The 21,208-nt window shown below is 32.3% G+C and overlaps 2 protein-coding genes across 4 annotated transcripts in view; both read right to left on the bottom strand.

The window, feature by feature from the left end:
* The window catches only part of LOC143058327 (perlucin-like), a 33,020-nt gene extending 32,805 nt beyond the window's left edge, over positions 1-215 (bottom strand). The window contains exon 1 of one of the 2 annotated variants that reach the window (XM_076231802.1): positions 60-215. In XM_076231802.1, coding sequence (XP_076087917.1) covers positions 60-93 — 34 coding nt within the window. In that variant the 5' untranslated portion in view covers positions 94-215. The remainder of the gene's footprint in view (positions 1-59) is intronic. The other variant, XM_076231801.1, reaches the window with a different exon arrangement.
* Positions 216-2,959: 2,744 nt separating this feature from the next.
* LOC143058204 (uncharacterized) overlaps positions 2,960-21,208 on the bottom strand; it is a 73,819-nt gene continuing 55,570 nt past the window's right edge. For both annotated transcript variants that reach the window (XM_076231668.1, XM_076231669.1), the window contains 13 exons: positions 20,448-20,765; positions 19,559-19,807; positions 18,984-19,097; positions 17,968-18,525; positions 16,712-16,825; positions 14,896-15,124; positions 13,686-13,876; positions 12,618-12,755; positions 10,131-10,244; positions 8,830-9,162; positions 8,296-8,526; positions 6,027-6,140; positions 2,960-4,923 (listed from right to left, as the gene is read on the bottom strand). In XM_076231668.1, the coding sequence (XP_076087783.1) occupies positions 4,361-4,923; positions 6,027-6,140; positions 8,296-8,526; positions 8,830-9,162; positions 10,131-10,244; positions 12,618-12,755; positions 13,686-13,876; positions 14,896-15,124; positions 16,712-16,825; positions 17,968-18,525; positions 18,984-19,097; positions 19,559-19,807; positions 20,448-20,765 (3,266 nt within the window). In that variant the 3' untranslated portion in view covers positions 2,960-4,360. The remainder of the gene's footprint in view (positions 4,924-6,026; positions 6,141-8,295; positions 8,527-8,829; positions 9,163-10,130; positions 10,245-12,617; positions 12,756-13,685; positions 13,877-14,895; positions 15,125-16,711; positions 16,826-17,967; positions 18,526-18,983; positions 19,098-19,558; positions 19,808-20,447; positions 20,766-21,208) is intronic.

Genomic DNA, 21,208 nt, shown 5'->3' with positions numbered 1-21,208 from the left:
CGCAACATTCTTAAATAGAAAGTTCATCATCATCGTTATTTTCCTAAGAATATACTTACAAATTCCAACAAATAAAATCACGCGAAAATCCATTATCGTTCTTATAAAAGTTGAATAATAATGTCCTGATAGATAAGACTTCAGAAAATCATGTACCTTAATATCCTTACTTTCATTGCGCGATAAGCAGATAAACTTGTTAACTAGCTATTTTAGGTTGTGAAAGATGATTTGATAAGCATTTGATGCCACAAATTTTACCAATAAAAGATAAATATTTGTTAAAGTAATCAGAACTTTTGTGCTGATAAGAAAAACTATTGATATCATTATTTTCCATTCGTTTTTCTGTTATAAATTGTTGTTTTTCGACACAAAAAAAAAAACCAACCGTTGTCATACGATTATGGACTAATGTATTTAGTGTATTTACATTTAATCCTTTGAATAGGAAGAAACAACTTGTACATATGATCGAGTTATGGATCTTTTATGGTTTATCGTGACAAGTTAAGATAATAGTAAGAGGGTCGCATACCCCAGTGGAAAGAATTAATATCTGTTATAGGTTGCATTTCTGTAAATATTGACAATGCAATTTCCCATAGGAACTCCTTTTTACGGCAAAACTGTACCACTTTTACTATCAAGTTTTGAAAAAAATCTTATTCTAGAATTGAAAGTTCATATGCACCACAATTTTTTCAAAGGTCAAAATATAGGGCTGTGCGGACGTTTATATGCCCTGAACTTCTCAGATTTTAAACTTGCACTAATTTTCTTAACTACCCCTACCTCGAATTAAAGGTTACCACAGGATTTCAATGTAAACAATATGCACATGTATATTTACTGGTAACATTTCCAAGTTATGTCTCTGTGAGATGGAACACAGAGAGCATAACTTGGAACCAGTATGTAAACAAAATTAGTTTTCTATGAATATTCAAGATCTCCCCAAAAGAGGCGTATTCTGCGAAACAGCTGTATTTACAAAGTGCAACTTATAGCTTTAATAGTTTTACCTTTTAAGCAATTCAACAACGCTTACCGTTATCTTAATCATATGTTTTCGTTAAATAATAAAATTTTCTCTATATACTGCTGAAATTTATCCAAAGAAACTTACTGTAAATAAATCAAATTTAAATGGTAATAACAGTCCATTCCTAGATTAAGTTATTAAGTTCTTAAAGGGAAACTCAAAATTAAAACTTACGACAAAAGGGACGATATTTCGTTTCTTACTGTTAATTTTCCTTTTTTATATGGTGATGTTCCTTAGGCAACATCTTACGGTGTTTATATTTCACAGCGCGTTTGCTATCCCCGTGTCTGTTGTGACGTATTTGATTTTAACTAACGTAAGCTATGTATTACTGGATGGTAAATTATTAAGCCAGGGATTTCGTTACCATTAATTACTTTAAACCTGTACTAAATTTTTCCATAGATATACAGATTTGGTTTAGGAGTTAAGTTGTACCTGTAGAAAACTTATTTCTAACGGGATAGCACATCCTAATTTTTACGGAAATGTTGTTAACCGTGCCCGAAAATTTAGAAACGATCCTACTAAACTTGTCGATTCGTTAAATAAACTTATTCTAAAAGCTTACCAATTCACCACTGTAACAAGATCATTAAATATTGTTCTTTTTGGTATAAATATTGATTTTGTAATCAGTGAATTAAAAGCAAACTAAATACTACTTGTATGTTATATACATATACACATTCATGGATCTACAACATGTCGATACCTGTATCTTGGCATTGCACAAGGTTTTAACACATCGTCTTTTTTGATATTGATGATTTTTAACCGAATGAGCAGACGAACAGACGGACGCACAGACCAGAAAACATAATGCCCATTAATGGGGCATAAAAATTGCCTTGTTCGTAGACCTTGTCTTGTTGATGATGATTGTGGTCAAGTTTGGTTAAATTTGGTTCAGTAGTTTAAGAGTAGAAGATACATTATATTTGTTAAATTTAACGGACGACGATGATTGACACCACGTGATTAGAAGACCTCACTTGGCCCTTTGAGACAGGTGAGCCAAAAATACCAAAAAAAATGTTAGTTTCAACAAGAATGTATCCATAGTACACGGATGCCCAATTCATACTATCATTCTGTATGTTTAGTGGACCGTGACATTATGGTTAAAACTCTGATTTGGCATTAAAATGAATAAGGTCATATCATAGAGAACATGTGTACTGAGTTTCAAGTTGATTGGACTTTAACTTAATCATAACGTTCTTGACTAAAGACTTCAATCTGAAGCAAGACCCACAGATGGACAGACGGACAGACGAACGAATGCACAGACCGAAAACATAATGTTCCTAGGTGGAGCATAAAAATGTAGAAAACTCCTCAATTGCAGATCTTCACTTCTAACATAAATTAACCATTGACTTTAAGTTAACCTGCTGAAGAAATATTTTATAGAAATACATCTCTGTTGAAATATCTAATCGATTCCAAGTAATTTATACGGCTCCAGTCATGCCTTTTGTTAAAATAAGATATGGTTTTATTGCAGTTGAAGTAACTATTTACCAGATCACAATTGAAGTGAATGTATGAAACTGTTGGTCACCTAATAACCTTCAACAATAAACAAAAAAGACTGTTATTTGACCTATAATGGATTACTTTTACAAATTATGACTAGGATGGAGAGTAGTCTCATTGACACTTATACCACATCTTCATATATCTAGAAAAAAAAGTTTGGAATCATGATATCCTGTTGATATGCACATTTACATATAGTATGTCCTTATTATCAATAAAATTACATAAAATTGTGTTGTGAGGTTTCAGATGAGTTGCGACTAACAAACGGCGGATGTGTGGGGTATAATTACACAGAATAACTCCCAGTGTTCACTGACACTTGTTACCTTGGCCACAAAGGCATCTTTACATAATAAAGACACATTTTTTTTTTAATTTTTATTAAAAATGATTAGTAAACAAATACATACATCATAAAATATTTAAATGCAACATGTCACATGACAATCATCACATGACAATCATGTGATAAATAGCATATGCATAAAATGATACATAAACAAAGGAAACATCTAGAAAATTTTGTATATCTTCTGACACCAAAAAAATAGTAGGGGAGAAAATACTCCACAAGGAACAGCTATAATACACTGTTCATGTTTCTTTAAGAATTTTAAGGATTACATGAAAAATGTAATCTTTATCACTGTTTATAATTTGAGGTTGCTGTGTATTTGATAACAATTTCATTCTGTCCCATACCTTGTAAAACATAAATATTTTGTAAAAAAAATTAATTTTTTTTTTAATAGATGTCAAAACTAAGTTCTAATTATAAAACTTTAGCTATGCAAGGTTTTAGAATAATGCAGGTTATATTAAATTTACCAGAGATGTAGATAACTATATAATTATAACATTATATATATTATATTTTTATGACAATTATACATCACAGTTTATGAAGAGATACAATTACAAATGACAGGTGAAATGATGAATTACCCATAAGGCCACATTGAATTAGTCTGCCATTGTTATGAATCTTTAATAACATTGTTATGAATCACTTATTTTTTACAGAAATATTTCTTAATTGAAATTTTAAATAGATAGTAGCCAGAAGTTGAATCTTAAATTGAGAAAATTCTACAACAAAAATGTAAAAATAAATTCCACAATTATTTGAAAATTAAAAAAAAACAACATTGCCCTTGCACCTTAGCACTTATTTTCATCAGGATTAAAATATTTAAATCAACAAACAAATTTAATGTAGCCTTAAAATAAGCATTACACAAAAATCAACAAATTGTTATATTTATCATTAGTATATAAGCAAACAAAGATCAATTAATAATTATTAATAATATCGATTTCATTAGTTATATTAATATACAATAACTCCATTCTACATTAAAGACTTAGCAGCGGGTCAAATTTTTAAAAATTTTGTCATCTAGATTATTTTTCTTAAATTAATTTTTTTAAAGGTTTCTTGCATATGTATTATTCATACTTAAAGATTTTTACCATTTTTTAATTTTTGATATAATTTTTATTCAAACAACCTGTAAAAGCTAATTTTATATACAAAAAAAGGATGAATTATAATTCCAAAGAAAGAAATAAACATTATGTCATTGTTAAATGAAAAACCTATAGATAGATTGATAAAAAACCTTAGAAATAGAAACAAAATTTAAAGACTTATAAATACATGTATACAACACAAGCTTTGTAGAATTTTTATTTACACAATACATTAAAAAATGTTATAAAAATTTCATTAAATGTTAGAAATATGAACTATTGCACTCTAAACTATCTTCCATTGCCTTGACATGAATTTTCTGATATTTCCTGTTTAATATCTTTAAGAGATTGGAAGTCTTTGGCTATGAATACCTCCTTTTCACTGGTAGCTATAGCCTTTATTTCGTCTGTGTCAGATATCTTAATACCAACAGTTATAACTTTGACACCTTTCTGTTTCAAAGCTTCTGCTGATGGTATCGTATCTCTGGAATTAAGATTTGACTGACCATCGGTCAACAGAATTACAATGTCCTCTGCCGAACTTCTTCCACCATTCATTTTCAGCACATCGGCTGCAGTACGTAGACCTCCAGCAGTATTCGTTGACCCAGCTTTATAACGTGTTGTAGAAATAACCTTACCAACATCACCATTAGAATATCTACCGAGGCTGAAAACCAGGCGAACCTGAGTACTGTATGTTATAAGGGCAAATCTGTGTTCATTTGAAGTGCTGCCAATTTCTTCTACTAATGCATTTACAAAATCTAACATATATTGGAAATTATCTTTGCCAACACTGGATGATGAATCCAATACAAACACAATATCCTTTCTGTCTAAACAGGCTACAAATAAAGTAAGTTATAATATGTTATTGCCTTCAAAAGAAAATATAGTGTAATTGTAAATCTGTTGATGGAGCATACTTCAGTAATAATGGAAAATCCATTTCATAGATGATCCTATTATGTTCCTAATGTTGTAACTACAATCCTCTTCCCTTTCCATGAATGTGACCTACCAAATTAGACTATTTACCAGGTGTTACTAATATGAGCAACACGGCGGGTGCCACATGTGGAGCAGGCTTACCCTTCCGGAGGAGCACCTGAGATTACCCCCAGTTTTTGTATGTTGCTTAGTTTTTAGTTTTGTATGTTATTTCTTCTGTAGTATAATTTGTCTTCTTCTTTTCAGCCATGGCCTTGTCAGTTTATTTTTATCTATGAATTTGAATGCCCCTCTGGTATGTTTCGCTTCTCTTTTCAAACCATGCTTTGTTAACAGAACTACCAACATTCAAGTTCACATAAGTTCAAAGAATCCTTATGCAAAGTACCAAATTTTCATGCCCTTTTTCCCAAAATTATTATTATAAAAATTGCATATATGATGCAAAAAAATCTAGTCGAAATAACACTTTTCAGCCATTAAGGATTTTCACTACTCTTTTCCAAAATAACAAGCTTTTCAAAAGACTTGTTATAAATTGATAGTACATGTATATAAATGAAGAAAAAAATTAGTTTAAGATATAAGCCCTTAAAAATTTGTCAAGAAATAATTCTCTCTAAATTTTTGATGAACTTTACATATTTGATATTAAACATCACTAATAAATAGAAACTATCTAATCAGAATTAAGCCTGAGAATTCATATGATTTTGAAATAATTCATATAATATTTCGTACATAGTTAATAGTACATCATAAAATTAAGCTTCTAAAGGCTGGTTGGTATACATAGACTTGTTTATTGATTACATATTTCTAAATTTTTAATATATTGTATTTCATGTATATGTCATTGTACGTACAATATTTTTTTTTATCTTTCTACAGTATCTATCTATACATATATATACCTTTCTCACACCTAAGACCTGAGTATCCCATTGGACATTTACATTGGAACGTATTGACCCCAACACTGTATATTTATACATACCTTTCTCACACCTAAGACCTGAGTATCCCATTGGACATTTACATTGAAACGTATTGACCCCAACACTGCAGACACCACCATTCAAACAAGGATTCTCGTTACATATGGATTCATCTGTGAAATAACAGTAAAATCTATTATCTGATTATCTCCCTTTGTTAAAATGATTTCAAAGTTGTCTCCCCTACTTTTTTTTTACATTTTTTTTTTTTTTATATATTATCATAAATTTTGATATTTATTTGTTTTTGTACCTTACTTTAAGTAACAAAACTAAAATAAAAAATTTAGATATGGTTTCAAAATTGTCTCCCCGTCTATGTGTTTTTACCTACTTTTTAAAAAGATATATTATCATGATTAAATACTAAAAATGCCATTAAATATAATTTTCCAGTAAGTTAGAAAAAAGGTGTTTCTATTTGATGTGGTATGAGTATCAAAGAGACAACTCTCTATCCCAGTCACAATGTATAACTAGAGGCTCTAAAGAGCCTGTGTCGCTCACCTTGGTCTTGTGCATATTAAATAATGGACACGGATAAATTCATGACATAATTGTGTTTTGGTGATAGTGATGTGTTTGTAGATCTTACTTTACTGAACATTCTTGTTGCTACAATTACCTCTGTCTATAATGAACTTGGCCCAGTAATTACAGTGGAAAATATTTTCTACAAATTTACAAAAATTTATGAAAAATGTTAAAAATTAACTATATTAAAAGGGCAATAACTCCTTAAGGGGTCAATTGACCATTTTGGTCATGCTGACTTATTTGTAAATCTTACTTTGCTGAACATTATTGCTGTTTACAGTTTATCTCTATCTATAATAATATTCAAGATAATAACCAAAAACAGCAAAATTTCCTTAAAATCACCAATTCAGGGGCAGCAACCATCAACAGGTTGTCGGATTCATCTCAAAATTTCAGGACAGATAGATCTAGACCTTCTAAACACCTTAACTGCATGTCAGATTTGCTCTAAATGCTTTGGTTTTTGAGTTATAAGCTAAAAACTGCATTTTACCCCTATGTTCTATTTTTAGCCATGGCGGCCATCTTGGTTGGTTGGCCGGGTCATGCCACACATTTTTTAAACTAGATATCCCAAAGATGATTGTGGCCAAGTTTGGATTAATTTGGCCCAGTAGTTTCAGAGGAGAAGATTTTTGTAAAAGATTACTAAGATTTACGAAAAATGGTTAAAAATTGACTATAAAGGTCAATAACTCCTAAAGGGGTCAACTGACCATTTTGGTCATGTTGACTTATTTGTAAATCTTACTTTGCTGAACATTATTGCTGTTTGCAGTTTATCTCTATCTATAATAATATTCAAGGTAATAGCCAAAAACAGCAAAAATTCCCTAAAATTACCAGTTCAGGGGCAGCAACCCAATAATGGGTTGTCGGATTCATCTGAAAATTTGAGGGCAGTTAGATCTTGACCTGATAAACAATTTTACCCCATGTCAGATTTGCTCTAAATGCTTTGGTTTTTGAGTTATAAGCCAAAAACTGCATTTTACCCCTATGTTCTATTTTTAGCCATGGCTGCCATCTTGGTTGGTTGGCCGGGTCACGCCACACATTTTTTGAACTAGATACCCCAATGATGATTGTGGCCAAGTTTGGTTTAATTTGGCCCAGTAGTTTCAGAGGAGAAGATTTTTGTAAAAGTTAACGACGACGGACGACGACGGACGACGGACGACGACGACGACGGACGCCGGACGCCAAGTGATGGGAAAAGCTCACTTGGCCCTTCGGGCCAGGTGAGCTAAAAAGTTAACAATTATAGGTTAAAGTACAGTCATCCATTCAGCTCATACTGCACATCAAGATATAATCTGGTTATTTTATAATCTATTTTTTTAGATATGATTTAAATATTGTCTCCCCTTTTTGGTATTTTAAAATTATTTTCTCAAAAGATATTTTATTATGATTAAAAAAAATGTGCAGCAAATAATGTGAACCTGTGTAATTTTATGTAAAGGTGGATAAATTTGCATACAAATGTAAATACATCCATTACACCAAATATCAGTTGGCAAAATAAGTTACAAACAAAAAGGAAACTTTCAAACTTGAAATTGTGGTTATATTCATGTATCCTGCTTGCAAAATTTTTATTTTATCTGCAAGTTTTTTTTCTATTTTTTTTCATTCATTGTGAAATGGTTTCTTTATGTCCCTTATTCATCCTTGCACAAATGCCCTCCCCCTTTTTTACCACCATCTTATAGATTTAAAAATTACCTCTACATGTGGCCTTAACCAAGTCAGTTGTCAAACGTGTCAACGCATTGAAATCATCAATTATATGCATATTATTAGCAACAGGTTCACTAGCCATTGCTTCTAACTCTGCAGAATCAAATGATCCCACACCAATAGTTATAACATGTACCCCTTCCTCTTTGGCTTTTTGAGCCTCCGGTATGGTGTTCTCTGCATGTACATTAGATACACCATCCGTTATAATGATCACTGTAAAGGAAAGATAAATAAATTGTCATGAAGATTTGTATATTTGGTAATACAATACAGTATTTATTAACACAACAGATTTTTTTCATATTAACAACTTTTAGTAAGAGCAACATAAAAAAGTAAATTCAATGTGAGGAAAATTAGCAGAAAAAACCTAGAAAAAATCCTGTCGTGAAAATTTTTAACCACAAACTGAACTGAATTTTTAAAAAATTTCATTCTAACATTAAATTGCTTAAAATCACATTTACTGAAGATCTCAGATAAATACCACAATAAATCACATATAGATTTACTTACAGAAATTTTGAGCATCAGGTCGGTCACCTCTTGATGGATTAAATACACTTCTTCTAACCATTTTAATTCCAGCAGCTGTGTTTGTGTTACCATAAACATAGCCAACACTAGAAATAGCATCTTCTACGCCAGATTTAGTAATATAATCATCAAGATGGAATCCCATTCTTGCCGATGTACTGTACGAGACGACTCCTATACGTGTGTGTCTCTTTCCAATGGTCAGTTCCTCCACAACTTTGTAAATAAAGTCTTTGACCAGTCGGAAGTTATGTTGACCAATGCTACCAGAGGAATCAATGAGGAAAGCAACATCTGCCTTGGCATCACAAGCTGCAGAGAGAACAAGTATACAGGTGTTAATGAAGTCCTTACACTTAATCTTTTGGATGTGTACGGATTGATACCTTTTGTATTGTATCAATTAAAGTCACCAAACCAAAAAAAAATCTCCAAACAAGCACATTGACCCCTATAGTTTTTTTTGCTTTTTTGATTCCTCAATTTATTCCCTATCAATATATACTAGTTTTAAGAAAAGTTATTTATTTTGAAACTGAGCAGCGAACATCCTTAATCAGTTGGATTTGTAATGATTGATATATTTGTATTGCATTTAAGGTGGTACCCAACACTTTCAGTAAAATTAATTTGGCTCGTTTAATTTTCATGAAATTTTGACAAAGTATTTACTTTGAACCTTAAACCAAAATATATAAATTTCAAAAATTTTGAACCAACCATTTTATCAGAAAAATTACACTGGTTATATAGCAGATTGACAAACACCAATTTTGATCATTGAGAAGCTTAATATTCCCTTTACAACACAACGTTATTAAAACGTTTGGCTGATTTTACAGAGTTATCTCCCTGTAGTGTTAGGTACCACCTTAATAAGGTCCTTTGTTTTCTCGTTTGACTTGTTTCATATTTTTAAGCCTGGTCCTTTTAAGGCTGTTTATAAGGTTTATATTTTTCTTATTGTTGAAGGCTGTGCGACAACCTGTAATTGCTCACATCTTCTTTATTTGAACTATGGTACTTAAGTTGTCTCCTACATTTTCATAGTAATACAATGATGGAAAAACCTTAAATTGTAAACTCTGATAATAGTCCTGTTTACTAATTACAGAGGGGACATAACTCACTTTGATTCATGTTTACTTACAGAGGGGACATAACTCACTTTGATTCATGTTTACTTACAGAGGGGAGATTACTCACTTTGAATCATGTTAATTACAGGGGTACATTACTCACTTTGATTCAGGTTTACTTACAGAGGGGAGATTACTCACTTTGATCACAGTTCACTCCAGCAAAACCTTCTCTGCATTCACAAAAGTAACTGTTGCGTTCACTGACACAATGGCCACCATTCTGACATGGATTTGTCTCACACATATCTTTCTCTGAAACAAGAAGTTGTTGTTAATTAAAAAATTGAGTCAACATGTTTACAAGGTAGAGCACGAATCCCTTCATAGAACACTTAGAGGAATGCTCGGCTAGTAAGCTTAAGTCACCACACAGGACTCATTTTGTTTACCTTGATTAATAAATTCTATGGGCATGCAGACCTGAGTTTAACAAATCATGTGTTTTTTTAAAAACTTATTGACAAAGTATCTTTAATCAAAATAGAATCACTGAAATGTTCTAGATTTGAACTAGAGGCTCCAAAGAGCCTGTGTCGCTCACCTTGGTCTATGTGCATATTAAACAAAGGACACAAATGGATTCATGACAAAATTGTATTTTGGTGATGGTGATGTGTTTGAAGTTCTTACTTTACTGAACGATTTTGCTTCTTACAATTATATCTATAATGAACTTTGCCCATTAGTAACAGAGAACTATATTTGGTAAAAATTTACATATATTTACCAAATTAATGAAAATTGTTAAAAATTGACTATAAAGGGCAATAACTCCTTAAGGGGTCAATTGACCATTTAGGTCATGTTGACTTATTTGTAGATCTTACTTTGCTGAACATTATTGCTGTTTACAGTTTATCGCTATCTATAATAGTATTCAAGATAACCAAAAACGGCAAAATTTCTTTAAAAATTACCAATTGGAGGGCAGCAACCCAACAACCAGTTGTCCAATTCATCTGAAAAATTCAGGGCAGATAGATATTGACTTGATTAACAATTTAACTTCTTGTCAGATTTGCTCTAGATGCTTTGAATTCATAGTTATAAGCCAAAAACTGCATTTTACCCCTATGTTCTATTTTTAGCCGTGGCGGCCATCTTGGTTAAATGGCCAGGTCATCGGACACATTTTTCAAACTAGATACCCCAAAGATGATTGTGGCCTAGTAGTTTCAGTGGAGATTTTGTAAAAGATTACTTAGATTTATGAAAAATGGTTAAAGATTGACTATAAAGGGCAATAACTCCTAAAGGGGTCAACTGACCATTTTGGTCATGTTGACTTATTTGTAGATCTTACTTTGCTGAACATTATTGCTGTTTACAATTTATCTCTATCTATAATAATATTCAAGATAATAACCAAAAACAGCAAAATTTCCTCAAAATTACCAATTCAGGGGCAGCAACCCAACAACCGATTGACCGATTCATCTGAAAATTTCAGGGCAGATAGATCTTGACCTGATAAACATTTTTATCCCATGTCAGATTTCCTCAAAATGCTTTGGTTTTTGAGTTATAAGCCAAAAACTGCATTTTACCCCTATGTTCCATTTTTAGCGGTGGCGGCCATCTTGGTTGGTTGACCAGGTCACGCCACACATTTTATAAACTAGATACCCCAAAGATGATTGTGGCCAAGTTTGGATTAATTTGGCCCAGTAGTTTCAGAGGAGAAGATTTTTGTAAAAGATTACTTTAATTAACGAAAAATGGTTAAAAATTGACTATAAAGGGCAATAACTCCTAAACGGGTCAACTGACCATTTTGGTCATGTTGACTTATTTGTAGATCTTACTTTGCTGAACATTATTGCTGTTTACAGTTTATCTCTATCTATAATAATATTCAAGATAATAACCAAAAACAGCAAAATTTCCTCAAAATTACCAATTCAGGGGCAGCAACCCAACAACCAATCGACCGATTCATCTGAAAATTTCAGGGCAGATAGATCTTGACCTGATAAACATTTTTACCCCATGTCAGATTTGCTCTAAATGCTTTGGTTTTTGAGTTATAAGCCAAAAACTGCATTTTACCCCTATGTTCTATTTTTAGCCGTGGCGGCCATCTTGGTTGGTTGACCGGGTCACGCCACACATTTTTTAAACTAGATACCCTAATGATGATTGTGGCCAAGTTTGGTTTGATTTGGCCCAGTAGTTTCAGAGGAGAAGATTTTTGTAAAAGTTAACGACGACGGACGACGACGACGGACGACGGACGACGACGGACGACGGACGCCAAGTGATGAGAAAAGCTCACTTGGCCCTTCGGGCCAGGTGAGCTAAAAAAAAGTTGAAACCATTTTAGGGAATGGAATTCTGATCTGTAAATCATCATAGTAGACTCACATACTAAAAATAAGCTCAATATGTGAAGGTGTTCAGAAAAAAACTATTCTATATATATAACTGTTTCATTTTGCAAATTTTTCAAAGTCCAAAAAGCTTGTTATTTTGGCGAAATATATACTTACCATTACAAAGATAAGCCATAATGTTGTCAGATATATCAGTTAATCCTGCAACATCTTTAGACTGGTACAAATATTTACTAACAGGAGAGATAACCATTTCAAAGGGGAGATAACTTTTGTTCCTATTTATACTTACCATTACAAAGATAAGCCATAATGTTGTCAGATATATCAGTTAATCCAGCAACATCTTTAGACTGGTACAAATATTTATTAACAGGGGAACTAACTGCTGCCATCATAAATTCTTCATCTGATGCTGACAAACCAATACCTGATAAAAGATTAAAAGACATGTTATTTGAGATCTCACAAAACATGTTTAAACCTGCCGCATTTTGGCACCTGTCCTGAGTTAGGAACCTCTTGCCTTTGTAAGTCTGGTTTGATTTTTAATTTTAATTCATTTATATATTTCGGAGTTTAGTATGATGTCCATTATCCATGTTATCACTGAACTAGTAAACATTTTTGTTAAGGTGCCAGCTGAAACACACCTCCTGGAGAGGATTTTCTGGCTGTGCAGAAGACCAGTTTGTATCTTTCCGCTGTTTTCTGCTCTTTGATCAGGTTGTTTTCCTATGCCGAATTCCCAATTCCTATTCTCATTCTATTAGAATGCTAGTATCAGAGGGTATCATCAGCAAAAAAATTTACAGATATAAAATTATAACATACTTTTCCAACATGTTAAAATTTTGAAATAATTAAGTGACTAAGTTTCCATCACTCTCAGATAAAGTTGACCTATATATTTTGACATTCTTTATACACTGAAGAATTTAAAACAAGCATTCAAATCAGTTAAAATGGTACTTTTTTTCAAAAAATATAATAGTAGATTAAGAACAGTTATAACATTAAAGAGGAGCATATTAAGGTCATCTTGCACTTAAAACCCCATGGAGATTTTGAAAAGTTTGCTTGTATGAAAATGTAAATTTACAATAAAACATCCAAATTAAGGAGGTAGACCTAGGTTAAGGGAAATAACTCTTAAAATCACCAGTACGTTTGTGTCAACCATTTTCATAAATATGTTCTAAGCTTCTAGGATACATAGATTATTTCCAATCTGTTTCAGGTAAATGCTTAAAATTCATTGACGAAACTTGACTTTTACAAATGCATAACTGATTTAAAGAGTTATCTCCCTGAACCAAGGTCTACCCCCTTAAATTCAATGACAAATTAAATCCCTTACCAACAACAATGACTTTGGTTCCCTTCTGTTTGAGTTTATTTGCCTCTTCAATGACCTCGTCTTCTTGTCTTGTGCTGGTAGTTATTAGAACCACAATGTTTGGAGCATAATCACGTTCTCCGCCACCTTCCAATATACTAATCCTGGACTTACGTAAAGCCTCGGCTGGATCAGGATTACCTGGCATTCTCCTGTAAAAAGATAATTAATGCAGTTAGCAAAAGAATAATGAAACAACACTTTATAAATTGCAAGATACATTAATAGTTACAGTGAAACCTGTATAACACAATGTATAAACCTAATCTCTTCGGGACTTAAGATTTTGTTTGGCTTTGGCCAATATTCGGTTTATTAGGTTCAAAACGCATGCAAATTAATGACTGGGCTGAAGAACATGTTTGGTTAATACAGGTTTTTTGGTGTATGCAGGATTCAGTTTAGCCAGGTTTCACTGTATAAGCACAAATTTGTAAGGGTTCCGCGGAACATAGTGTCTGCAATATTTTTGCAGTTAATAGCAGGCTCAACAAAAATTAGGAAAAAATATAATAATTAAAAATATTCCTCTTGATACTATGTTTTCATTGTAAGAAGCTTCTGTCAAAGTTTGGTAAAAATCCAGGATAGTTTATGAATCTAATAAATGTTTTAAAAACTTTAACGGCAAACTGTATGTAAGGTTAACTGTCAGAAAAACTAAATCTATTAATAAGCAAATTTCGTTCTAGATACTAGAGTTTGCTCATAAACAAGCTTCTATCCAAGTTTGGTACAATTCCAGGATAGTTAAAGAAAGTTATTAAAATTTCAAAAAACTTTAACCACAGACCAAAGGCTCGACAAAAAGGACCTCAAATGATTACCAAATCTTTTTAAGGGGTTAGGCAAGGGTTTTTATTTAATGGATTCTAGATCATATAACTTATATATGCATGGGATATCAAAATACAAAATGAATATTCTTTTCGTGTAGTGAGTTATTTTAAAGTGTGCACCATCTTTGTTTTAGTTCTTTCAAATAGAAAGACAAAATATTACAGTCATTACTTCTTATTTAATTCTAAATTTCATTTTTAAGGAGAAAATATTGTGGGAAAAAAAACACAAGTGATGTCACGAAAACATGACGAAATTAAGTCTATGAGCTGATAGACAAAACACTGTCAGCCAATCAGAAGACTTTTTACACCCAAAATTAAATTATTACCTGATAGAAGAGACAGCATTAAGCACATTCCTCTTCTTAAAACTTTCCCTGAACGTCAATTTAACATCAGAAGCCCTTCCAAATTGTACAATGCCTGCATTCATCCTACTCTTGAAAGACATCCTTTTGACCATAGATTTTATAAATCTTCTAACTTGACGTAACTGTGGTTTGGAGACATATCTTGAAGTATCCACAGCAAATACAATATCAGCCTTGGCCTGACACCCTACAATTATATATATTGCACTTAAAGTTCTTAAAAATATCAATATAAACATTATAGGTTGAAATGTGATTTGCTGTAAAAAAAAAAGGTGATCACTGACTGGGTATATATATATATAATTAGGATAGTTAAATTATACAGAAAACAGTTGGGAGGGTCTTAAAGTGATCCTTAGAGGTGAACAATGAAACAAGCTGACTTTTAAAAGAGGGACGAAAGATACCAAAGGGATAGTCAAACTCATTAATCTAAAACAAACTGACAACGCCATGGCTAAAAATGAAAAAGACAAACAAACAACAGCACACATGACACAACATAGAAAACTTAAGAATAAACAACATGAACCCCACTAAGGTAGATTTGACTGTAATTCAGTGATATTGTTGGCTTTTTTCAAAACTACCTCTACCCTTTTTTATTGGGAAAATATGTGTCATTTTTATCAAATTGGGAAGTTTATAATGAAAGATGAATTTGACTGGAACTTCAATTTGCAGACCCCTTTTGAGAGGTAAACCCTCATTCGAAATAAGACCCCTTATTGTCAGTGATAATACATAAATAGACCCTGAAATCTGCACATATAGTCATTTTAGGCATGAAAATGGTTTAAATGAGTGTTTTTCAGTTTATATTCATGCACAATTACTACTGAAACTGCACTGTTTGGGAAAAAAGTTGTCTTTTTGGGAATAATTTTAAGCCATTTTTTTTTCAAATTGGGATTTTTCTCTAGGGGAAAAAGCCTTTATTCTCCATTAATTTAAGGCAAACAATATCACTATAATTATACAGGCAATTCAGAAGTAACTGCAATATTCCTATTTTTATCTATACAAATATTGCAACTCTGGGCAAGTATTGTAATAATAAAGACTTTAATTTTCAGGTCCATACACAGATCTGTTTATTGCTATATCCTAAAATTAAATAATTGATTTCACTGTTTACTGTAGGTTCATTATTATTCAATAGTTACATTAGATGTATGTTTCATTATGATACTTTATTCTGATTGGCTAACTGCGCATCACATGTTATTCCGTAAGCAATTGCATTGCTCAATAAAACTTTTCATTCATGATAACATGTGGTCCCACAATAAATTACACAGGTGAATTAAATAAAACAATAATAAAATTTGTGTTTTCATGATCATTGCTAAAAAAATGTAATTATAACTATTGAATGCTTCTTTTTGTAACTTTATAGGGTTGTAAAAGCGTTGACCGTGCGCACATTTTTAGTATGAAGCGCTTCTGCGCTTCATACAAAATGTACTTCAGTCAACGCTTTTACACCCCAATGAAGTTACAAAAAGAAGTATTCAATTCTTAATTGGTTACCAATTTTTGTGAATTTCATGGCTACAGGTAAATGTTGAACGAAAGACAATTTCTCATAGGCTTGTATGTTGACTTCGACAGTGAACCACGAAATTAGATTTCCACCAACATGTAATTTTTTTCAAATCCATGAAAAATTGGTACACACCAAACATTAATTGATCCACAGAAGACCATTCTTCAAAAGTGCACTAATAATTTCTTTTATTTACAGTATATGGATTATAATCCTACTTACTTCTGTTACAGCTCTCTCCTGTGTATCCAGGAACACAGTCACACCTGTAACCAAGAGCATCACTCTGACAAGTACCTCCATGTTCACAGGGGTTTCCTCCACAATAATCTTTCACTGCAATGATAAAAATGCTCATTAATTGCAACAATATGGAACCAATTCATACTACAATCAAACCCCTATCCCACTCATTATACTTTTAGTATATTGAAGTAAAAATATCCTATTATCTCCCTTTCCATTTGAAAAAAATCCAGTTATCTCCACCTTAATTAAAGTCATATCTAATTATCTTCCCCTGAATTTAAATTAAATCTAATTATCTACCCTTTAGCTGTGATAATGTTACTAAAAGATGTTTACTTGTCATGTTCTGGAATTTTTGTCAGATGTTCGGAACTTCTGGTTTTATCCATTTGAATGCCTTAAAACATTTTGCCCATTTAAGGGGGTAGACCTTGGTTCAGGGAGATAACTCTGTAAATCATCAGTACGCTTGTGTCAACCATTTTCATAAATATATTCTAAGCTTCTAGGTTACATAGATTATTTCCAATCTGTTTCAGGTAAATGCTCAAAACACATTGATGAAACTTGACTTTAACAAACACATAACTGATTTAAAGAGTTATCTCCCTGAACCAAGGTCCCATTTTTCTTTTTATAAATCTTTTACATGACCGTAGCGTTATAAGCCATCTGTAAGAGTCTTATAAGATTTTTGTTATTCTTTAATAGCTTTTTAAAGCTTTTAATTTGTCAATGATAACGTCTGTTTGATTTGCACTTCCATTGCACATGAACAGAACAGACAGCTTGACTAAAAGAAAGGACAATTTCTATAATAAACCATCCTAAGAAAAGTACAGATAATAGTCGTTGAAATAAAAGTATTTAACCTTGCCACATTTTGCTTGTATTTGTCTTTCCCAAGTCAGGAGCCTGTACCTCTGTGATTGTCGTGAGTTTATGTGTTACACTTGTTTTTTGTACAATTTTTGTACTTAAATTAGAATGTTAGTTTTCTCGTTTGAATTGTTTTACATTGTCATTTCTGGGCCTTTTCTAGCTGACTATGTAATATGGGCTTTCTTCATTGTTTTGAAGGCCGTACGGTAACCTATAGTTGTTAATTTCTGTGTTATTTTGGTCTCTTGTGAAGAGTCAGTATAAATGTCTCATTGGCAATCATACCACATCTTCTTTTTTAATTTCATGAAAATAAGTTGGTGTACAGTATATAAATGATAACATACATTCCATGACTGGTCGCAGCACCTGATCACTCAGACCCAGAAGGTCACTATCATCGTTAATCTCTTCAACATTAACACCCTGCGAGGTAGCAATATTCTCTAACTCTTCCCTGTGTCGAAGTTGTATACCAATTGGAATAATACTTATGCCAGAATTTATTGTCATTTCTGCTTCCATCATCGTATCTTCTTTCTTAATGTCCGTTGAACCATCGGACAGTAAGAAAACAACATTTTTAACATCTGAACGATCCCCCGCATTGTTAAACATCCTGGTTCTAACTTCTCTGAAAGCATCAGCCATATTGGCACGTCCACTAGTGTAATGGATACTATCCACAGCCCGGTTGATTGTATCGGTATCCGTGTATCGGTTCATATTAAACTGGATCATAGGTGCAGAACTATATTTCATAAATCCCACTCTGACACCACAGTCTTCTACGTTCATCTCACTGACGAGAGTTTCAGAATACCTTTTCATTCTTTCAAAAGTAGGACGGCCTATATTGTCGGAAGAGTCCAACATAAAGACAACATCAGCTTCTCCAGAACAAGCTAAAAATAAATAAAAAATGCAATAACTATATTTTTTTTAACAAATGTAGCTGTGAATGTATGTATATATAAAAAAATATATATATATTTTGCATAAAAAAATGTAGGTGCTACTTAATCAAGTCATTTCATGATCTCTTATTCTTATAGGAAATACAAAGAGGTTATGTGTGCTAAATTAAAATGAATTTAAAACAAAGTTTGAGTCTTCGCACTTCATCTAAGACACAAATAAATAAAGTTTTTAAAAGTTACATATTTAGCCATAAAATGACAGTTAATTGAACAAAATTGTGCAATTTGGAATAATCTTTACCATTTTACTTGTTGAAGAGTACAATCCACGAAAATAGATATCAAAAAGTATAAAGTAATTCAAAGTAGCTGAAAGAAAACAAAATACATATGGAAGAATTTGCTGGTTAATACAGTGTAATATTTATTATACTGCCTCTTACCCTTTTCACAGTTTGCACCAAAGTAGCCATCAGGACAATTACATCTATAACTCCTCAAACCATCAATACACTCTGCACCGTTCTTACAAGGATTCTTATTACACAAATTAATATCTGAAATAAAAAATATATTAGTTTTTAAGATCTTAACCGTATATAAATGATTTATAATAATCTTAATGAAACCCAGATACTTGTTAAGATGTGTGTTAATCATTTTTGTTAAGGTTCTGTGCTGTAAATAATTTGTGCAGCATCCTGAATTAATTACCTTTTTAATTATTTTAATATATTTGAGGCATTATTTTTTTTACATATATCTTGTCTCTTGCACTTGAACTATTTTATATCTTTAAGATGAGCAAATTAAGGGTGTATCTTTTATTGCAATGTATCTATTAATAGATGTTTTGCGAAAAGTTTTCTGTCTGACATAATGTAAACTAATAACATGGTATGGTAGGGGGAAATTATGTTAATCATGGCCATACATTGTGTTGTTCCTGATTTCAAGGGGTAACTTTACTAATACATAAAAGTTCCAGAGATGATACTATTTATTTTTTATACATTACCTTTACATAAAGGCTCCACCAGTTTTTCTCTCAGCTGTGCAAGTGCATCATAATTTGTGACTCGTATCAAATTATCTTGTACGGGTTCAGAGGTCAATCCAGTCAACTCTGGAGATGTTTGATCAAAGCCAACAGCTACCGTTATCAAGGTTGCACCCATATTTTTCAGTAACTTAGCTTGCGGTAAAGTCTCAGTGTGCCTAATATTAGATTCTCCGTCTGTTACTATAACAACCACATTTGGTACTCCTAAAATGTACATAATTTTAGTTTCTTGTGTATAATTCGGAGTTTAGTATGACGTCCATTATCACTGAACTAATATACATATTTTTTAAGGGGCCAGCTGAAGGATGCCTCCGGGTGCAGGAGTTTCTTGCTACATTGAAGACCCATTGGTGGCCTTCAGCTGTTATTTGCTCTATAGTCGGGTTGTTGTGGCTTTGACACATTCCCCATTTCCTTTCTCCATTTTATAATCAAACAATCATTATGATTCTGATCAAACTGATAGATGGATAACATATTTAATGGCCAATGGCAACCTGTCATTTCCAAACTAATGCATTCTGGATAATATCCCATATTCAAAAGGGTAAACAAAAATATTTTGAATGGTTTTAAATGTACTCAACAATGAAAATTCAACCAATGATAAAATTTTATTCAGATTTTTAGTAGGCTAGTTTTCTATCCAAGGTAACTCTAACTTCCACTACTGTAAAAATAGCTTTCTACTCCATACTTAATCAGACATGAACATCCACCACTTCAATTCTCTTTGCTGAAAAAAAAAAACCCAACTTACATGTACCTACCCACAGTATAGTCTGGTCAAAAAACAAAATATTTTTAAGGGTGACCGTATCAATTTTTCTGTAAATCTTACCAGGTCTGTCTCCATTAGATGTTGTAAGCATGGTCTCTCTGACCATTCTTAGAGCATCAGCCGTATTGGTAGAACCATAGACATAGCGAATCCTTGACAGAGCTCTCTCAATGTCTTGCATCTTGTTATAAGAGTTCAGATAGAATTCTTGTCTGGCATTATCACTAAAGGTGACCGCCCCTACCCTGAAGTTACCGCTGTCAATCTCCAGATCGTTCACAATATTATTGGTGAAGTTTAGAACATTATAAAAGTCATACTGCCCAACACTACCAGATGAATCCAGAACAAAAATAATATCGGCTTCTGATGTACATGCTGTAAATAAATAAAACTAAAATTACAATCTGCCCGACAATACCAGATTAATCCAGAATCCGCTTCTGATGTACATGCTTTCAAGAAGAACTTAAATTACAATCTATAAAAATAGTTAAGGTGGTATGGGAGACTAAAATAAAAATGATAGAATTTGTTCATACATTGCCAAAACGTAGTATCTATTGATATATGTTCAAAAATATTATAAAAATGATAGGTCACCGCGCATTTTCTCAAACTACAGGTCGTGACAAAATGGCACATTTTGTATGGTTTATACAGGAAAAAACACCATTTTGTAATTAGAAACTAAACAAAATGATAGAATTGTAAAATAAATTAGAAAAAGATAGCTTTCAGACAATGCTTTGAGAATATCAAAAGTAAGATAGGGTCACCGTACGTTTTTTCCGGCTAAAATACAAAATAGGAAAATTCCA

The sequence above is a fragment of the Mytilus galloprovincialis genome, chromosome 14 (assembly GCF_965363235.1).
Source record: "Mytilus galloprovincialis chromosome 14, xbMytGall1.hap1.1, whole genome shotgun sequence".
NCBI lineage: Eukaryota > Metazoa > Mollusca > Bivalvia > Mytilida > Mytilidae > Mytilus > Mytilus galloprovincialis.
The sequence above is the reverse complement of the archived record's forward strand: the minus strand, read 5'-3'. Positions and strand labels throughout refer to the sequence as shown.